The 19386-nt window shown below is 38.9% G+C and overlaps 1 protein-coding gene across 1 annotated transcript in view; it reads right to left on the reverse strand.

The window, feature by feature from the left end:
- pdgfc (platelet derived growth factor c) overlaps window positions 1–18722 on the reverse strand; it is a 47336-nt gene extending 28614 nt beyond the window's left edge. Inside the window, exon 1 of the mRNA XM_004553629.5 lies at window positions 17988–18722. Coding sequence (XP_004553686.1) covers window positions 17988–18165 — 178 coding nt within the window. The 5' untranslated portion in view covers window positions 18166–18722. The remainder of the gene's footprint in view (window positions 1–17987) is intronic.
- Between the last annotated feature and the right edge of the window lie 664 nt (window positions 18723–19386).

The raw sequence follows: 19386 nt of genomic DNA on the forward strand, positions 1-19386 counted from the left end.
ATGCCCCTCATCAACCTGAATTTCCTTGTTAGCTGTCACGCACATAATTAATATCAAAGCTAATTATTGTAAAGAGGATGGACTGATAGTTGAAAAAAGAAAGAAAACAAAGCAGAGCTGTGAAATGTGAAACACTAGGAGACAGAAGTACCGTCCCCTTCTGGCTAAAGAAGAAGAAGAAAAAAAGGCAATGACAGATGAATTAGGTCTTTTTTAAACTTTGTTTCACAGCTGTGGATGGCAGCTTCAGGCTGCTTTGTAGTCACATCTGTGTGCTGGACAGCTGGATATTTGGAGAAAATTACAGTTTGATCTGTGACGAGCCAGATTGGAAGACAGCTTTGCTTTACCAGATCCAGACACTGCTATTAAGACTGATCAAAGATCCAGATTTTGCAATGAACATAGCTGAGAGATTTGAGACCTGACCATAACCCACCTTGGAGCTCCCTGGAGCTCTCCCCTGAGATAGAAACATTCAAATCAACAATGCAGGGCTTACAGGAGGTCAATAATGTTTTCAACTAATGATTTCTAAATTGTTCTGGGACCACACAAGTATGTTCTGGAATGTCAGGAAAGCTTAGGTTGCAACTTGGAGAGCAGCCAAAGTCAGACACTCAATGAGTTTGTCTTCACACATCTTCCTCCCTTGTCCCATTACTTTAATCTTATCTTAAATCAGAAAAATCCAAGTAACAGAGAACTCCCAGTGATCACTGTAATGTAAAAACTAAGAGCATTGCAGCTACTAAGCAATGATTATCTAAACACAACATCTGCCTTGAATTCCCAAAAAATAAACTTACAATTTACTTGGCAAACATAACCTCTAAGCAACCCTTTAAGAAGCTTGCAGCAACGCAAGAAAATCTGGGTAAAACCTCGAATGGTCTGATGGGATTTTTGCTGTAAGAGAAAAGCATTCAGTATAGAAATAGATAAACATACAGCTCAATTCAGTTCAGTATTGGCAATTTAAAGATAAATTCTTTGGTCTATGGCTCTGATTCCAAATACAGATCAGTTTCTTTAAGGAGCTTGTCGTGGATCTCTAATTACTGCCACCCGACCAAGCCTCTGTAACCTTTTGGTCCAGCTGTCGACAGAAGAGAGGCTGTAGCTCTGAACCTAGGGTAATGAAAATATACCCCTTTGAACCTCTATTTACCAAGGGAGGGTTTACTGAGCACAACTGCTCTTTTCCTGTGACATCCTGCTTTTTCTTCCAAACACAAGAACTGCAGAAAAGAAGCCTTGGGTTGTTGTGTACAGAATGTATACAAGATTCAAACTGATGAAACCGTGTTCAAAGCCATAGACGTTGGTTCTTCCTTTGTTGGTAATTCAGTCAACTATGTCCTTATGTCCCTTAATCAAATTCAAACTCACTTATTTTGTTGAACCTAAAAAAGAAAGAAAAGAAAACAGGAGGAAATGTATATCTTTCAGATGTGAGAGAATAGTGTCTGCACCCCAGAATACCAAGTTGCCAAGAGGCTGGATTTGCTAAACTAAACATGTTTGTACCTGGATCTTCAGAGTTGACATGAGTGGCAATTTCAGGATTAGAAAAAGGGGAAACTGATGTTTCTGAAGGGTGATGTTTGAAGGTAATTCAGTGACTTAAAGTATGCAAGTTAATTCTCCTTATGGGTCACTTTAATCAATTATATAAAGAAGTACAATGGAGTGTTGTCTGGTTTTAAGAAAAAACAATTTTCTTCAATTATCTAATTATCTTAAACATTAAATCTTTCTCTCATTATGTCATTAAGCCCTGTTACAAAATTACAAAATTTCACATTTCAGAGCATATTAAATACTACCACAGTTTATGTGAGATTAGAATAGAGACAGGCAGCTACATTCCAGCTCTGTGCAAGTTATTGCAAGAACAGAGATGGACATGTTTGCTGGTTAAGGGGAAATTTGGCACCTTGCACTGATTGATTTCAATGAAAAAGGGGAAGGGGGGGGGGGGGGGGGGGGGGCTTCCTGGTGTAAGACATGAATGAAATTAAATGCCAATTGAGTGTGAAAGTCAGGCTGCTGTCTTCTCCAATAGCTCTGATTAACTCATTAAGCACCAGATGAAGCTGGTGATTCAGTGACCTTTCATGCTTCACCTTAGCTGATTCTGAATGGCTAATTGCATACAAATCATTAAGTCACTTCCAAAAAAAAACCAAAAAACAAACAAACAAAAAAACAACAAAAAAACCCCCCAAAAAAACCAAATCATTAAGTCAAACAATATCTCATTTAAAACAAGCTCACTCATTTATAAACACATCCAGTGATTATTTTATGGTGTCTCTCTGCGTAAATCATCACATTTTTTGTTGCGTAAGGTGAACTTTCTTAACTGGACTTCAGCACCTGAACTGCAAGTAAATCTTGCCTGACATTCTATAACATCTGCATCCCGCTACACAAATATAATACTACTCAATGGCTGAAATTTCCTGAGGAGCACTGTGATATCATCAAACTCACTGGACATAATTTTTATGAGCTCGTTTAGGAAACAGCTTTCGATATAACAAATAAATGGGAACTCTCACCACTTAGCTTCCAATTTTCCTCTACACAGGTCACTGAGTCTCAGATTGTCCACTGTTTCAGGACAATCTGAAGGCTGTCTGACTCTCCTGCTGCTCGTAAAAAGGCCTTTTAATCATCCGCATCTGTTTGCTTCCAAACATAACCTCACAGTTTGATGATTATTTTATCTTTAGAAACAATGAATATTCATGATGCTGCATTCAAGCAACAATAGCCACATAATTATCTCTGGAGATAAATGGATACAAAACAGATGTCTGTTCCTCTAACATAAGCGAATATGTGCATCTGAGTAAATACGTCAAGTAATGGAGGGGGTGGGGGCAAGGTATAGCCCAAGGAGGTTGTCAGTGTATTGTGGGGCCAACAGAAAGATATAGACCACTCATGGTCACAGTAACACCTATGGACAATTTACAATTGATGTCTTAGGGACTGTGGGGTTAACTTGGAGAACATGTAGAGAACCTATGGAAGCACAGGGAAAACACAGAAGAGCCCCAGCCAGCCAGGAACAGTCTTACTGTCAGGTAATGGTGCTAACCAATGCTATAGCCAAGGTACAGTAAACACCACATGTAGACCAAAACGTAGACATAACAATGAATCAAATTGTATCCTATATGACATGTATTAAAGCGTTTCTTATTTGTTCGCAGCTTATAAACTTCATTCAATTTTGACTGAAATTCTGGAGTGCTATGTGCAGTCATTGGTACTAAGCAGGAAACCTTATTGGTCAAAACCAAATCGATTCACTTACACCAATCACGCACATTTGCTTTGAATGTGACTGGCGGTCATGGTGGAAGACAAGAATGTTTGTTTTTCTACTGCATCAACAGAGTAAATATTAACTCAGTATACTTTGGAATACTCTTTTTCTGGTCTGACTGCAAATGAGTTTACCTTCATTTGTAGTTGCTAAAAAGTACCTATGAGTAATGAGTTTGCCTTTAATGAGTAACCAATTATTTTCTGCTTTGAAGCAACAAGTCCTGTTCGTTACTTGATCTCTTGGCTATTTAGGTAGACTAATTGAAGTCACTTTACAATAACAGTAAATGTTTGTGCTTTGACAGTATGATTCAGATGACTCAGAATTCAGATGATAACAAGCTTGTTATCTAAAAACTACTGTACTAAATACTGCTCTAACAAAGCAAAACACACACATGCACCACACACACACACAACCACTTACACAATAAGAAGTAAAAAAGTCTCCTACTAATTAGTTTGACTTTTGAGTCACCTGATCATCAGTCAGTTTGAACATGTTTTTTCAATAGTAGTTATCTAAATTTAAATGATGTAGGACCATGTGAGTGATCTTTTTTATTTTTAAAATCTTTGTTTTCACAAATTACTTGAGTTTTTGAATTCATACTTACGTTCAAACCTATCTTACAATACAATGACGAATGCAAATAGCATTTGACTGCAAATCCAGCTGCTCTCTGCCTATGTGATAACTGAAAATATTTAATATATTTTCAGTTATATTTATAACAGAAACACTGGCAGCAGCAGAGTGGTTAAAACAAACGCTACACTGACACCAAGCATGCAAACACGTCCATAATCTGCCTGTGAAAACTGAACACTGAAAGCATCCAATACTGCAAACGTTGCCAAAAACAAGCCAACTCGGTGACCTGCTTAAATCTCCGCTAAAGCCTGTCAACAGGTGTGAAGGGAAACAAAGTGCTGAACAAACTTTGGCTGTCAAAGCACAAAATGAAAGATAGATTTTGACAAACGGAGTTGTGCATGAAAGATCTGCCTTGTCATTGGTGTCTCATTAGTTGCAGTAGTTCCGGGCCATTTTAATGCTGTCGTCTGTAAAAGTCCTAATTAGAGACAGCTGAAGAGAAGAAAAATGTGAAGTAGGAGGAGGAGGAGAAGGAAAAAGGGGCACCTTTTCTTGTGAAAGACAGAGTTCTTACAGAGTCACTCTTTCTCACAGCATTATTCATTCATGAGGTGTCCTTCAAGCTGTTATCAAACAATCTTCCATGTGAAGAAGAAAATGGACTGTGGAAGTCTTGGAGAAATACAACTGGTGAGTAGTAGTGGGCATTCTCTTTCACTCCCAAGATGACCCTAGATACAGATATGTCTATATTTTATTCATTTAGTCTATTATTAGTCTATTATTAATCATTTTTGCACATTTTATTGTCACCTGCATTTTGAAATAAATGGTCACACCAGTGTGTCCTGGGTCTGCCACGGGGTCTCCAACTGGTTGAAAGTGGCCAAACTACCTCCTAAAGGAGGAATTCCAATCAAATACTTGACCAAAGTCAGCTAACCACCTATTGTTAAGCATTTTAGATGGGGGGGAAATACACCCTAAATTTACAATTATACGTTATGGGCTATATTATGAAGTTCTACCTGAACTTAGTTGACTCCAAGAATAAAAATAGGAGCCATAACAGGTGCCCTTTAACATTTTTTTACAGCACAAATGGGAACTAAATTTACAAGGGACAAAGCTACCAAGCTTGGATACACTGCTGAGGTTTAAGATCAGCCAAGACAAAAGATAAGACATAAAACATGCTAAACCTAGAAACTAAACAAAACAAAAAAATAAACAGCGTTTTTTGTCCTATTGAAATGTTCATTACCTGACGTGGCAGAGTGCCCGCTTTATGTCATGTCAATGATCACCGGTGTGGAGATAAACTCAATCTTTCCGCTCAGTCTGTGAACACTATCTTTAACTTCATTTAAGGTTGAAGGCCTTTAATACACATAACGCTAGACATTTAAGACCTTTCAGGGGATTTATCGTCATTCTTGTTTCCACTTGTATCCAGATGTAACACAATTCCATGTCAACAACAACATTAAACACCTCTTAGTCACAGTGGATATTTTGACTTTCCAGTCACGGATCTGTCTAATACATTAATAAAGGCTCGTCTGACCCATGTATTGTGCATTCTGGCACAGCTTATTGGCACACATGTGCTTTTCCTGCTAATACAAGCCTGCTGTGAGAAATGCCACACCCAATGGTGTAGTTAAATGGCATAATACCTAGTAGTAAAACACATTATGCCCAGTACTTCCTAAATGACAATATTCTGCTTTAAAGGTGCCATAAATATTATCGCACCATTTCTATATTTCACATTTATAACAGTTCTAAATTTGTTGCCATCTTCTAATCGCACCATGGTCCCTGTGTGTAATTCCACATCATCGAGTTTCTCAAATGTTGTATGCCTCAAGTGATACTGAGCTATGCAACATCTGGGCACTTGAGCCCTTTATATTATGCCCATCTGCACCAAACACAACCACAATCACATTCCCTTTTAATCATTAAGTACAATCTGTTTAAAGCATTTAGCATGAAAACATGCTCAGAGAGCTCATCACAGTACTCATACTGCAACCTATTCAACATTAAACTAGAATTCATGTTCCAAAAAAAAAGTGAAAGAAAGAAGTGTCAAGGGATCCCTTACTAACCTACTATAAGATTCCCTGTTGAATGAATAAAGCCCGCTCTTCCAGTAAGTTACTTTGTTTTGCCAGCTTTTTTTTCAGTGTACAAGGACAGCAGCCCTGCAACAAATTGCCACATTAACACAGTGTATCATATTCATTACAATTTTGTCAGTACATTGTGAATGGAATACAAAAGGCCAAGTCAAGTGTCTGCATATCTCTTTACAATCTTTTGTAGAAAGGCTTTTAGTTAATCTTTGGCGCTTGTTGGTTCTTGCAGGAAATACAACCACATGTATCTTCACTGCATGTATAACAAGAAATAGATGTTAATTTATTGGCCCAACATGAAAACAAACAATATCAAATTTTGAACATTATTATAAGAAAATCCGTGGAAATTCTACTTCAGATGTCATCTTTGTGACGAGTAATATTATGTTCTGTCTTAATTTGTTCTCTGTTCCCAGTTCCAGCTTAATCAGGTGATTGACAAACAAATAATTCATGCTTTAAACTTGATCCTATATGATGATGTTGCGTCCAGTATTACATTCGACATTTGAAGAAGCTCCAAATTCCACAAGTAAAATTGCTTCCCTTTCGTATCCAACAAACTGTAAGTTCCTATGCCAAAGATTTACCTTGAACACAAAACACTTCCCAGCGCCACAGGATAACCCTGTACCCCAACATACTTGAGTAAAAGTAAAAGTCACTCATGTTTTGTTAAAAAGAAACTGCTGAAGGTCCTGTTCTGCATGCAGACATTGATACATGAACATGCTCACACACAGTTGGCAAATCATTCTGGTCAGTCATAAGACCTAATAGCTAATGTGTATTTTCATTCCAGCTGGACTGGAAATGAAACGGATACCCTCTCTTGGGGATCCAAGCGTAAGAACGCCGGGGGTGACTACATCCAGCATGCCCGAAAACCTATTTGTGCTTTGGGAAAAGCCATACATTCTCAAAATAGTACGTGTGATTAGGTTACCGACTCTGTATGGCACTGGCATAGCATCGTATATCACATCTCACCATGTGCTAGATGACATAATCCGACCAGCATGAGACGGCAGTGTACCAGTGATTACTGGGACAGGTGTGCTTTTTATTTTACCCCCTTAAATGCATTAGAGATGGGATATTTCACATCTCCCTTTAATAGCTTCTGGTTCTTTTCTCACTCTCCTCCAGTGGCACATAAACAAGAAATAAAGGCCATTTAATTTCCATTGGAATTTGTTTAGTGACTGAAAACTGAAAGCAAAAGAAATAACTTCATATATACTCAGAATATTGAATCATGTTGTACATATCCAGTTACCTCCATAAGCAACACATGAAAAGATAAAGTTCACTGATATGCTAAATAGTTCAGCTATGCATGCATGAGCTCTGGCAAGCCAAAAACAGCCCAAAGACCTTGACCTGATGCACACCATGCTGCAAGGGATAAAATATTAATCTAAAAAGTATTTACTTTAGTATTGATTCTTGTAGATTGTAATCGATCAGGTAAAAAATGTCCCTGAACGGTAGAGCAGTTCAAGTAGTCCCACGCAGATGTATTTTTTCCTGGTCAGATTGGTGCACAAGTTGATTAAACACAAAGGAAACTGCCAAGTCTCTACTGAACGAAAACAAGAAGATACCCACTATAAGCTGTAGTTTGTATTGCAAGGCATTACACGCACTGTAATGAAAATATTTAATTACAGAAGCCTGGAAATATATGCCAACAATGCACCTGACAAACAGTCCACATTTACACGACACTGCACAGCTTTTTCTATGTTTGGACTTGGGTTGTAGTATACTGCACAGCTTTGTTATAAGTTCATAAAATATACTGCATGCTTTTAAAGTTGTTTTACTGATTAAATGAAACATACAGGCTTGTTTATGCCCAATCCAATGAAAATGTATTCTTTCCAAATGGGTGCTGTAAATACAGATTTCGCTTTTTATATTTAAAATTATGTTTTTAAGTTAGTAAAATGCTACCATTATATACAGATCATTGGCTTATTCTCATAAACTGCCAAAACTACACATTAAGCACTGATCTGTCTAATATATATTCTGAGCTGTATGAGGGTGTTCACACATCGCTAACTCTTGCTGCCTCTTTCTAAAATTAGCATGCTTAATGATGGTGCTTGATAACCATGAAATATCTCTGCTGCATCAGATGAACCTAGTCTCAGTTTCACACATGATGAACCCTTCTCATCATAATGAAGAGGAAGGGGGACAGCTGGGATTATTTGTGCCACAGTGTTGGGTCTTCATGCTACAATCCCTGATTCATGGCTCAACTGTTTACTTTCCTCTAAGATATATGCCCCATTTTGGCATGGATCTTAGACTTAGCAATGTCCTAAAACAGAGCAACTTTTCACAAATAGCTGCAGTTTAAAAAAAAAAGTTTTAGAAGCTCTAGATGTTTAGATTCTTGGCCACCATGAAACTGCACTAAAAAAACATGCGAAGAGTCCCAAATTTCTTCTGAAGCATGACAATCACTCCAAGTAGAGCCAGACTCATAAAGATCTATCATCAGTGAGACGCTCCCATAAATCCCTGATCTCAGTTTCATCAAGTCAGTCCAACAGAAGCAACTCACCCAGCCTAAACCAACAGAAAACCTCCAAGTTCTTCAAATTGCCTGGAGAAATTTACTCATTAAGTGCCATTAAGACCACAGAACCAGATAAAGCCCTTTAAAGGACTGCTTTTGAACCCATCCTATCTATGTTATTAAACAGTTATTATGGTATTACATCTGGTTAACATTAGACATTAGAGATAAGTAAGGATGATTGTGTAAGAAAACAGTTCCAGAAGTTCCACCTTATCTACATTAGTTTAGAGCTTTTATTTTCCTTAGTAACTACCAGATAGATAGATAGATAGATAGATAGATAGATAGATAGATAGATAGATAGATAGATAGATAGATAGATAGATAGATAGATAGATAGATAGACAGATGGTGAATCTGAAGAGTCAAAACAGGACAGTGAAATACCTCTGTGATAGAAGGTGATGACATCTGCCACGTTATGCAGACATGCCAGAGATGGTAACCAAGGTCAACTCATCTCACTGCCAAGATATTTAGTCAAGGCTGGAATTCCAGTTACCGTAAGAAAACCAATACTCACAGGACAACTGAGGTCTGTGTTAAAACAGTGCCACATTGGCCAGGTTTCAAACTTCACAGCCTCAAGATGATCCAAATATTTTATCAATGGAACCTCCTGTTTTAGAGGGAATCTGTTTTGTTACAACAAGAACGACACTGATTCTTGTCAGACTTTGATCGAACAATTTTTTAGAGCCCCCCCCCCCCCTTTTAAACATTTCTATCATAGTTTTTATATTACAAGGCTTCAGAGATAAGTGCAATTTCTTGCCTTGACATGTTTTGTTTTCAGAGCTAAATGTACCTAAATTACGACTGTGCAACTCAAATTCTTATGCAGCCCATATTAAAGATTGTCAAAGTGAAATACACTCAACAAAAATATAAACGCAACACCTTTGTTACTGCTCCCATTCCCCATGGGATGGACGTAGAGACCTAAAATTCAGTCCAGATACACAATATAACCATCCCTTCCAAACAGTGGTCACAAATCAGTCCAAATGTGTGGTAGTGGGCACATCTGCTATATTGAGATAATCCATCCCACCTCACAGGTGTGCCACATCAGGATGCTGATCTGACATCACGAGTAGTGCACAGGTGTACCTCAGACTGCCCACAACAAAAGGCCACCCTGGAATGTGCAGTTTTGTCTCACAGCAAAATGCCACAGATGCCACAAGCAATGAGGGAGCGTGCAATTGGCATGCTGACAGCAGGAATGTCAACCAGATCTGTCGCCCGTGCATTGAATGTTCATTTCTCAACCATAAGCCGTCTCCACAGGCGTTTCAGAGAATATGGCAGCACATCCAACCGGCCTCACAACCTCAGACCTCGTGTAACCACACCAGCCCAGGACCTCCACATCCAGCAGGTTCACCTCCAAGATCGTCTGAGACCAGCCACCCAGACAGCTGCTGGAACAATTGGTTTGCACAACCAAACAATTTCTGCACAAACTGTCAGAAACCGTCTCAGGGACGCTCAACTGCATGCCCGTCGTCCTCATCGGGGTCTTGACCTGACTCCAGCTCGTCGCCGTAACTGACTTGTGTGGGCAAATGCTCACATTCGATGGCGTCTGGCACGTTGGAGAGGTGTGCGCTTCACGGATGAATCATGGTTCACATTGTTCAGGGCAGATGGCAGCTGAGAATGTCCCAGTTCTTGCATGGCCAGCATACTCACCGGACATGTCACCCATTGAGCATGTTCGGGATGTGCTTGACCGGCGTATACGACAGCGTGTACCAGTTCCCACGAATATCCAACAACCTCGCACAGCCATTGAAGTGGAGTGGACCAACATTCCACAGGCCACAACTGACAATCTGATAGACTCCATGCGACGATGTGTTGCACTGCATGAGGCAAATGGTGGTCACACCAGATACTGACCGGTTCTGGGTCCCCAGACCCCCAATAGCGCAAAAAACTGCACATTCCAGGGTGGCCTTTTGTTGTGGGCAGTCTGAGGTACACCTGTGCACTACTCATGATGTCAGATCAGCATCCTGATGTGGCACACCTGTGAGGTGGGATGGATTATCTCAATATGGCAGATGTGCCCACTACCACACATTTGGACTGATTTGTGACCACTGTTTGGGAGGGATGGTTATATTGTGTATCTGGAATGAATTTTAGGTCTCTACGTCCATCCCATGGGGAATGGGAGCAGTAACAAAGGTGTTGCGTTTATATTTTTGTTGAGTGTATATACAACCATGGAAATGTGATATAAACAACAGAGGGGATAGATTACTTTGATTGGAGTGACAAATTACCTAAATGAAAATGAAATGCAATTTACATTGTGATGGTCATGTGTTAATGCAGGCCTTTGTCTCATCCAATGGTGCAATAAAAATAAGCATATCTTGCTCTATGGATGCATTTTTCTCCAAAAGAAGTAATAATATAAATCAGTAACCATTTTTTCCAGTAAGAAAATGCAAATTCTGTTTTGAACACCATGTTAATTTACAGAGAATAGCTGGTATTTGCTGTGATAAGTAACTTTTACTTTAGCCAGATATACTGAACTAGTCCGACACTTCATCAGACTATGAGAATAAGCACACTCTGGAAAACATGCATTTAAACCAGAATTTCTCCTTTTCTTTTTGCTTTGTTTTATTCATCCTGCTTCATGTGTAACTGCTTTGTTCTGTGCCAGCTAGTCATGCTGTAGCTACTTGAGTTATTGTGCCAAAGCAGCTGATAACATTTACCAAGTCCTTCCATTTAGGGAGCTAAATTGCTTTTCGATTTAAGTAATTTCATTTTGCTGATAAGGAAAAAAAAACATGATAGAAAAGTTATCTGTATTTATTTTGCTTGTGGAGTATAATATAACATTTTTAACAATGTGAGTGAAATGGCAGCTTTCAGAACAACTATTCACCAGGAAACACTGACAAAGCTGAACATTTGAAATGATATTGCTTGCTCTCAATTCTTATCTGGAAGCTGGTAATATTTCAGAAAGTGGATTTCTTATTTGAGGGCAGCAGACAGAGACAGGACAATGAGCCTGCTACAGACATTGAGCTGATAAGAAACTGTGAGCAAAGAAACACAGCAAGAAAATATATTATTTTACAACAATATTTATCCTTTTACAGCATGAAAATGAATGTGTTTCCTCACTAACATCCAGATTTTTCACTTTCAAATGCACCAGAGTACATAAAGTGGACCTACTGAATGTCTAAATCTATTCAAACTTAAGCGACTTACTCCATGCCTACTAAGATGAAGATGTACTGTGTTCACATTTCCAAAAACAGATTTTATGAAAGACTTAACCAACCCTTTAGTTTTCAGGTTCTTTCATGCATTCTGTCTTCATGAAGGAATTTGAAAAAGATCCTCTTTGGGATGAAAACAGTCCATTTGAAAATGTTAAACACATGTTTTAGGAAATGTGGATACGTTTTAGCCAATGTAAAACTGACAACTCTAATACACGTTACAGGCACCTATTCATGTTGACACTTGAAGTTACTTAACTTTAAAAAAAGAGGGCAGTCTTACAATTTTGCAATACAGCGGAAAAGTAAATCTTAACACAAAATTCAGTACTTTCAGCTGCATCCCATGATGACTTGGATCCAATTTTATAGAAGATTACCTTTGTGCTTCCATGTATCTCTCAGTGATACTTAAAATAATGCTGAATAGTAGGAATTGCTGCTGTTGACCAAACTACTGAATGTCTTTTACATGGGGAGTAATGAATGAATAACTGTGGGATGTTTTGAAAAAACTGCTCATTTTTTCCTTTTATTCTATTATCAGTTAGACATTAATTAGTTAGTACTATCGTTGAAATCATTAGATAGAAAGAAAAGGTTGTTTCCATGTACACAGAAAATCAGATTTTGTTAAGAGACCAAGTTGTTCCCTCAAAGATCAACTCGTTGTTACTTCCTACTTGTTACATACTGTTGCTATTTCAAGAATTTGTTCTCATCATATTGTAATGCAGTGGGTGATCCCTTACTATTGTGCCTCAAAAGGAAGAAACAAGCAATAATAAAAGCCCAAAAGGTAGGAGGCAAGTTGAAAGGCTCATAGCATAATCACAGTGCTTTAAATCAGAAGACAGGAATTCAAGTCCCAGCTTGGATTGCTATTATTATCTCTTCAGTTTGCTTTTTGTATATGATTTTTTTTCAACTTTGTCTTTTCTGTGAATTTTCTTTTAGATTTAAGCACCCACACTGTGTGTTTAGTTTTATAAAAACACTATTGTTTGTATTAAACCATAACCTTTCACGTTAACCACCAAAACAAAGTTCCGCCATATCCAACAGGTTTGTCCATCATTTCCTTGCAGCACAAGCAGAGCATTTTCTTGCAATCCATTTAATGGAAGTGAATCCATTTAATATGCTGAGGGACGATTGAACTTTATAGCACCACGATGCATGATGAAAAATGCATGAAAAAGACTAGCCAGTGCAATGCAATTTGAAGCCTTTGGGGTGGAGAACAGGTTGCAGTGACTGGTTGAAGTCAAAGCTAAGCTAAAAGGAAAATGACAGTTAACAGGTTGGGAGAAGCAAATCTTCAAATAAAGTCAAATTATGTGTGTAAAACTGACACAAAAACATTATGTGGTTCACTATTTTACTGTTTCTTGATGTGCTGCTGCAAAGAGGCAATGAAAGTGATTAGTTTTTTTTGGAGAACGAGGTTTCAGTCCCCTTGTTCTCCAAAGAGGGGATGCACATCCCTTGACGTTTACATCAGGAAGGCATCTGGTGCAAAAACCTCCCAAATCAAATTTGTGGAACTACCCACTGTGGTGACCCCTTATGAATAAGGAGCAGTGGAAAGTAGCTTTAAGGTATTAGTCCCCTTCCCCCTCATGCATTTTGTTTGTATAACAAAATGGTCTTCATTATACCACTGGCAGCCAAAGCATTGTGTGCAGTGAAGAAAAATTCACAAACACCGAGCCAAGAAAAGACAGAATAGGTTTCTATAGATACTATTTTTCCTCACTAGAGCTTAAACCTATGACCCAGAGCCCCCGGAAAGCCTCTTGAGGTGGTGGGAGAGACGGTGCACTGGCTGCCTGAAATGACAAACAGCAGGCAGGCGGTGGCATGCTTTGCTTGCCAAATACAGCACTCCATGTTCAAATAGTGCTGACAGGAAAAACATAGACACTTTTATCCAGGGTCCCCCACTCTGGAGTGAGATGTTGAGGGGAAAATTTCCTCTTTCCAGAAGATATAGACCTGCTTGTATCCAGTGGTTTCTACTGCTACTGTTGTGGAAAATTCACATAAGTGCATTTTTCTTTCTCTTACTAACACTAAATGGTTATTCAGAAGCTGGTGTATTTAGTGACTTCCATATTAGACAGGGAAAAGAAGCCAAACTCGTTTGTATAAATGAAAAAAATCCATCACGTTCAGTCAGCAAATAAAAACCCTGATAAACCTCCTTATAATTGTGTTTTTCATCTCACTATAGTGATCTCCTTGGTGTAACGTCTGCCCTCTATGCTTCCCACTGAGTTTATTGAACATTCAAGCCATCCATTTTCTTTGATGGTTTTAATTCAGACAAGCATACCAGCTGCTATTCCACTGCCCAATACAATGATTAACTGCATAGTGCTGCATTCATTCATTCAAGCATATCCATCAAAGCACGGATCCCCCTAAGTGGAAACAAGCTTTCCCAGGGTCAGGAAACATCTAACCTGTATAAAAGAATGAGTTGAAATTCCAAGGCAGGCACATTTTGTTTGACTGGTTTCAGAGTCATAGTTGTAATTTCATATTTGAACCCAGAGCTAAGCACTATGGAAACCACTTAAAATAACATGGTGGATACATGAATGCCAGCTGGTCACATTTAGTAGAAGAGGCTTGACCCATTACAAATGACTATGTTTGGTCTTGTCAGGGCAGATTTTGTAACAGTGGGCTGAGAACAAAACAAAAACAAAGACATTATACTTCTTCTTAACTTTAACAATTACACAATACGCATACTGTACAATATGATATGAGATGGCATAATAGTATCATAATTTGTATGAAATGCTTGTTTCACCATAAAGAGTGGGACAGTGATTTTATATTAGGTTTTTATGTTTTTACTATATTTTCATTGTGTCAGCTGTTTAAAATGATTTCAACTTTAGACAGAGAAAGATACAAATTTAAAGCTCTGTCATGAACACCTGCTCCACCGAGTACAATTAAAGTTTTTAGATGCATTAATCCTTGAATAAAAGTTGACCCAAAGTCAAAAAGTGCTTTCACTCAGCCAGATAAACTAAACTTAATTTAGTTTCAGTATAAACGTTTCAGCTCTATGATGAAATATTTCTTACAAAAATGCTTCTTAGGAGTTGCAATTTACTTCTTGCCGTAAGTGATTTTGTACACAGGCTAAGATCTTTGACTCTTTATTAAATTACCAAGTATTTCTCAAGGCAGTTGGTAATCTTTTAAATACTGTGGCTAGGCAAGCCTTAGAAGTACTTTAGCTGTCAATCACTTAAATGAATAGGATTTTGCCGGCAACCAAAAGGACTCCTCCTCCTTTGCTACTCTACAAATATGCTATTAACAGCTGTTCTCAGCTATCGGAGAATAAACAAATATTGTATTCTATGTTACACCTGAAAAAGTCACGATTCATACGAGGCCACCCAGTATGTTCCCGGTGCAAATGTCTTGTTTGTCTACATCGTAATCATAATCCACTGAATGTATAATGCTCCTCTGTCCTCCATCTATGTATAAGTGGTACACTGCATATGTTCCCCATAGGCCGTTGATCCTTATGACCCCAGTCCTCCCTCTAATCTCTTAATCTTTAGCGGAACAGCAGCCTCTGTGATCATTGGCAGGTCTAGTGTGGTGCATACCTTCCTCCAGTGGTGCTCGGGGGGTTATGTGGGAATATCACAGGTAATCCGCATCTCCTACAAATATCTGTTGCTGGATTTTTCTGAAAATATCTGGCTCTCTGCTTATGGGTGGCCTTGGCAAAAAAAACATGGCCTTCTACGGGAAAGAGAAGGCAAACCACTTATCTCGGAGAAGTGATATAAGAGGTGCCCCTGAGATGACCTGTGTGATCGGGAAGCTGAGATGGAGCTTTAGCTGGGTTTGCAGTGTTGACAACTGGTATCAGGCCATCACTGCATAATGAAACAAGCTTGTAGGCTATTAAATAATAAGTCAATCAGTGCTACATCATAGTATACAGACTGTGAATCCTGTTGTTTCATCACAAATCAAAATCCTGTCTCATATAAAATGTGTTTTATGATGATATAAACTTTTGATTTCCTCTTGCAAATGCTTGAGAATGAAAGTAATACTCGCTGGATCCGATCCTCTGATGTTATTTGCTTCATTCCAGAGAGGTAGGCTGTTTTTGCCTTTCTGGCAAAAACAGGACAACATTGTTGTTTCTAACTTTTTCAGAAACAGCAATGTTGTTTTACCTTTAATAAAACAATATGTTGAAGACCAAAGGCTGGGGTAGCGCTTGAGCTAGATTGATACATGTACTTTCCTTCAGCGCTATTTCATTTTCAAAACCTTACACTACACAGCTTCTTTGTAGTGCCTGGAGAAGTCATTTTTAGCAGTGTTTCCTCTTAATAACCATGAAACCCTATAGTCATGTGGCAAACACATAAAAATGACATGCACAACACTGTAACATTATTCTCACCAGTGGAGCAAAGAAATGTTGACGTTATTTATTACCCCAAGACACAGAATTTTGATTTTAGAGTTCATTTTGAGAGTTTTTGTCCAAATCATTCATTGTGACAGATGGTTACTCTGCACAGCTCTGGCTCTCAATGGGAGATGGTGCCCTCTGATATCTTATGGAGTCATCAGCAGCCGCTTGCCAAGTTTAATACGACTGGGGACCGTAACTCTCCAGGCAACTACTACTAAACATGCCAGACAGGTCTGGCTTCTCCCCTCCGTCAGATCGATATCAAATTGTCTCACAGAGCATCTGCAATCAAGCACAGCAGAATAGAGCACTCAGACACTCCAGTCAAAGGTTACAGACGGTCTGGCCAGCTTTGCCCTCAGCCAAAGTGTGACCGCCTTTTTAAAGAGTTCCTTGACAGTTTAACATCTCCCCCACCACACTTCCCCTCCACCTCCTTCATCACTCTCCCTGCCCTCCCTCCCTCCTCTCTGTTGTTTTCCTTTCTCAGCCGTCCTGATTAAACCTGGATATCCCACCAGGAGGCTCTGATTTCCCAACCCTGACTGTTACTGTAGTGAAGTCAGAGCTGCATGCCCTCACACAAGTCGAGTCAAACCTACTGGTTACTGAAGATCAAGAAATGTATGAAGATTAACCATATCTACAAGATATAGGTACTTTAAGCTATGTGATACATAGTCTGCTTCTATGTCACGACTTGTTATGTGCTTCACATAAGCAAAATAATAATCAAACATCACATTTTAGGACTCCTGACTAAAAGGCTCACATGCACAGGATCGGTCACACATAAACTATTCTATGGCAAGCTTTTTGGACTTACATTTCTTGTACCAGCATGTCTTGGCTTCTTTTGTAATTCTTATAAACCTTTGTCATTCATATGCAGGACATATAAAGTTTGTTATGAAGAGATAATGTCAGCACTGGGAATATAAGGGATCAAGATATAAAACTTAAAATAAGCCAAAACTAATAATCATAATACACAATCTTAAGTATTAAATTAAGATTTGAAAGATGCTTACAACAACAAAGAACAACAAAGACTGTCAAATTCCCCATGATGGCAAAACAATCACTGGAGGCTAATTATTTACTTACTTAGCTAAACACAGTTATACTCTTGTCATTAGCATGGAAATAAAATTAAACAGGGAAAAATGGGGGGAAGGATTTCAGAATTAGTGAAGTTCATTGGAGTCATTTCACATGAGCCCCAAATTACATCGCCCTGAGTGACTGCTCCTGAATGAATGGAGCCTTTTTTTATGATCACAAGAAAAACTTCTCCCGAGGGGCAAGGAATTTCAGAAGGGTTTCTCCTTTTAAGCATACGGGGTACGCTTTAAAGGTAAAGGGTAATACTGCACTTCCTATCCTGGATAATACTGGTTGAACTAAATAAAATGCTTCTATTCATTCAAAAGATGTACTTTTTGAAAGGAATGTCTTTAAGCCCAGTAAGAATGAGCATCTAGGTTGTGTGAGCAATCATTCAAAAGTTTGAACTTTTAAGAATGAACTAGAATGCATCGAAACTCACCGTTTTGCTCCTTTACGCTTGGTAGGGGAAATTTGCTGACATGACTTGATTCAGCTTCCGAGCCATATTGTTGGAGAAGCGATGCAAGAAGGAATATTAATGGAAGGATCATTTGGATGAGTGGTAGCCGGCGATCACAAAGCGCTGTAGACGGGACGGTTTGTATCACCACACACATGCGTCGTTTACAGGGCACCAGTGCTGTTTCGGACACATTTGGAGAGGATAAGCGCAGAGTAAAATCCACTTAATTTTAAGCATCAGTCCTTCGGAGGAAAGTTCGGGAACAAAATTTTAACTTGAGAAGTTAGAACGACTCCTCTGCGGAGGTTCCGAACCTGCCGCTGCTGCGCAGAGCAAATGCGCACCTGTTGGTTCAATGGGAAGTTGAGCAAAGTTTAGTTTTATGTTGCTATAATCCCGGTATTAGTTATAAAAAACACCCTTATGCACGCATATAATCTACGCGACGAGAACATTAGAAAGACACAGTCGCATTTTGGGGAAAGCGCGCGTCCACGGTGCGTTCTTCACTCCGTCTGATAAATCCCTGCAGATCTTTACGCATTACAGCAAAGGCTCACACACAGAGACAGCGAGAGAGTGAAGCAACTTGATACAGCCTGTACTTTGAAACCATTCGCAACACCGAGACGTTTTCTGTTTTCTGGCGCGGTCTAGAGTCATAACTTGGAGCCTGAGATAAAATATCGCTGCGCGCCCGGGGTTGGCTTTTTGGAGACTGGCAACTGACGCACAACAGGTGCTATACATAAAGTACTTCTCAGCGGAGGAAACTCCCAGGATGTTAACTATTCAGTTGCTGCCTGGTTTAACGAGGTGTTTCACTCCCTTACGGGTCCGTTTTTTGTTTTGTTTTTGTTTTGTTTGTTTGATGGTTGCGCACTTTTCAAATAATTTCTAGCCAAAAGTTTCAGCCTCCCGAGATCACACAGTCTGTTGTTAAGGATAAGGTTTACATAAGCGGTAATACTTTTGGAAATATATCTTTAAAACTACAGAATAACTTAAAACACTATAACACCAGATTAAACGATATATTGTAAATATAAAGATATAAGAGTAGAGATACAAAAATGTGAAGGAGACATTTTAGGCTATTTCTGGATTTTTTTTAAGGGACACATTTCACTTTCTGCTGTGTGTACACCAGTTGTACCCACTGTCTTACTAGTCCTTTATCTGTTTCTCTGCTTATTTTACTGGACTACAACACCATGGCCCGATTGCATTTTTATCCCATTAAATCATGATCCATCCAATGTATAATATATACAGTGCAGTTCACAGTATATATTCACATCAGGAGTCCCATGATTCAGACTAAAACCTTCCATATAACATTCCTAAGTAACATTGTTTAACCACTGAGTAATTG

This window comes from Maylandia zebra, linkage group LG2 (genome assembly GCF_041146795.1).
Source record: "Maylandia zebra isolate NMK-2024a linkage group LG2, Mzebra_GT3a, whole genome shotgun sequence".
NCBI classification, from domain to species: domain Eukaryota; kingdom Metazoa; phylum Chordata; class Actinopteri; order Cichliformes; family Cichlidae; genus Maylandia; species Maylandia zebra.